The sequence below is a fragment of the Harpegnathos saltator genome, unplaced genomic scaffold (genome assembly GCF_003227715.2).
Source record: "Harpegnathos saltator strain DR-91 unplaced genomic scaffold, Hsal_v8.6 scaffold21, whole genome shotgun sequence".
Classification (NCBI taxonomy): domain Eukaryota; kingdom Metazoa; phylum Arthropoda; class Insecta; order Hymenoptera; family Formicidae; genus Harpegnathos; species Harpegnathos saltator.
In genome coordinates this window covers 1831-4615 of record NW_020229995.1, presented here as the reverse complement: position 1 = coordinate 4615, position 2785 = coordinate 1831, and the positions used below count along the sequence as shown (strand labels likewise).

General features: G+C 34.0%; 1 protein-coding gene across 1 annotated transcript; it reads left to right on the top strand.

Annotated features, from left to right (window-relative positions):
• The first annotated feature begins 1174 nt into the window (after nucleotides 1–1174).
• On the top strand, nucleotides 1175–1925 carry LOC112588402 (uncharacterized). Its single transcript, XM_025298188.1, has 2 exons — nucleotides 1175–1188; nucleotides 1346–1925. Exons 1-2 carry the CDS (start codon nucleotides 1175–1177, stop codon nucleotides 1923–1925), a joined length of 594 nt encoding a protein of 197 aa, XP_025153973.1.
• The last annotated feature ends 860 nt before the right edge of the window (nucleotides 1926–2785 follow it).

Here is a 2785-nt window from a genome sequence, read left to right as displayed (position 1 = left end):
TGTTCCAAATTTTGCTAAAAATGCGGTTTTCTTGTTAAATTTGCATAATTCAGTGAATAAGTATCGCATCAAGCTCTATAACGAAGTATTTTAAAGAAAACATTCTATACTTTTAGGTACTTTTCGTCCCATTGAGCTGCGACACTTACTTTGCTCCATGCGCCGTCGCACGCTCGAATTTTTTTTTAGCAACTTTTCATGTTCTCCTTTTTATCACCCGCCATTTTGAAAAAATATCGTTACGCACAATTTCGATAGATCTTTCGAAAAGTACGGTTTCAAAGCTTTCAAACCGTTTTTGAAATTTGCTGCTAGGATATTTAGGTGTCGAGATATTCAATTTCGAATTTGCAACAAATGTCGATTCAGCGAGGCTTAAGGGGCTAAGAGGCTCTGCGGTTCGTTTGGCTCTTTCATAATTTCAATAGCCGCATTCATTATTCTCTATACAATAATTTATACAATTTTGCGAATTGGAAATTTAATTTTTATCAAAAGTTATCATTCTTTACCCTTCAGTTATACATGATCACTGTGGTATACACTTTAGTTCGCGAAGCTGTCCCTAGCTCTCTACCTTCTCCGTACGATTGGCCATTATGGTACACAGCTTGAATATGCTGTTCAGGATCGCGCCTGAGTTCGCGGTGACCCGGCGCGCGGGATGCCGAGTCGCTGGACGCCAATATATATATTTTCCATATTAGCAATAAATATCGGAACGCTTCTTAATCTTATTCTACAAATATAATATAATATAACAGTTACATAGCTGTAATGCAACGAATGTAAGGCCTATTCTACAATGGCATAAACGTGGTTGTAAGCGTAAAAGTTAACCAATAGAGCGCTTTATTCACTCAAGAGAACATTCTGATTGGTTGGCTCAACACTTTACAACCGCTTACAACCACGTTTACACAATTAGAATAGGCCTAACATGAAATATAACATTTACGTAATATATAACGTATCCATTAGTTGTATTCTTTCACCGTAATGAAATTAGAGTTATATAATAGAAATATTATTGTTATATTGTGTTATATTGTTGCCAGCTAATAACAAGAAAACATAACAGATATATAACATTGTTATATTACTACTATGAAACAAACTTATATAACAGTAATATAACTAGAATATAACATACGTTATATAACGTGTTACTTCTATGTTATATAACAGGTATATTCAGTGTTTGCTGGGTAATTAAAGGAACGACAGAGAGGAGTGGTGAGGCAGAGAGTATAAATTTAGATATAAATTTTGAGATAATAGACCATATAGAGGACATAAAAGAGTACAATATAGAAGATAAATTTAACTTATTTTATGTGCATAGCATTAATAATATAGTGGGTTCTATAGAAACAGAAAAAGATAAAGCAGGTAAAGAAACTATAGAGGGGATAGAAGTAGAAGTAAGAAATGTAATAGAGGTTTTTCAAATGATTGAAACAAAATATCTGGAGGAAGTTGTTATGAGCTTACCTAATAAGAAGGGAACGGAGGAAGGAATTTCGAGTAAGGTATTAAAATCAGTATTTCATGTCATAAAGGACGAGTTTGTAGGAGTAGTTAATGATTCTCTAAAGAAGGGTCAATGTCCGAATAGTTGGAAGACATCTACGATTGTTCCGATACCAAAAATGGCGAAACCTAGGAATGCAAGTGAATATAGACCAATTAACGTTCTACCGATATATGAAAAAGTACTGGAGATTATTGTTAAAGAACAGGTAGAGTTACATCTAGAAAGTAATGACATCATCACGGAAAATCAATCGGGCTCTAGAAAGCAACACTCGTGTGAAACTGCGATACAAATGATTATAGACGAATGGAAACTAATAATCAGTGAGGGTAAGATGATAGGAGTAGTATTTATGGATCTGAAACGAGCGTTTGAAATATATAAATAGAGAAAGGCTAGTAAAAAAATTATATCAATATGGAATCAGAGGAACGGTATTGGAATGGTTTCAATCTTATCTGGATAATAGAAAACAACAAGTGCGTTTTGGGGATAGAACATCTAAGCTGCTTAAGACTAAACATGGAGTTCCACAGGGTTCAGTGTTGGGACTTTTATTGTTTATTATATATATAAATGATATAATTAAATGCTGCCCAGAAGGATGTAGTATAAAATTATTTGCAGATGATACCATATTGTACACAGCCGGCGAAAGTTGTAATGAAGTTGAAAAAAAAATGAATTCTATGTTTAATAAAGTTGAGAGATGGCTAAGAGTAAATGGGTTAAAGTTAAATGTAAGTAAAACAAAATATATGGTTGTAAGGGGTGTGAGGAAAGAACTGAAAACGTGTACGGTGGTGAAATGTATGGATGGGACAACAATAGAACAGGTGGAAAAAATAAAACACCTCGGTCATTGATCATCATTGATAGTAAACTAAAAATGGGTGACCATTGCGATTATATGTGTAAGAAGATAGGGAAAAAAACAAGTTTTTTGAACAGGATGTATTGGGTGAGTGCAAAAGTTCGTGCGGAGTTTCAATAGATGGAGTTATAAGCGTCGTAAAGTGTTGTCATTAATACTTCCATCTACATATTATATAACGTTGGAAAGGTGACCTATCAGCTGTTATTAAAAAAAAATCATTTGTTTTCATACAAACTGCTTCGAGAAATATCACTTTAAAAATGAGTATCGATAAGGTGCATTTACGGCATGTTATGCTTTACGAGTTTCGGAAGGGAATAAACGTTGCCGCAGCCGTAAAAAACATTCAGGATGTTTATCAGGATGAAGCA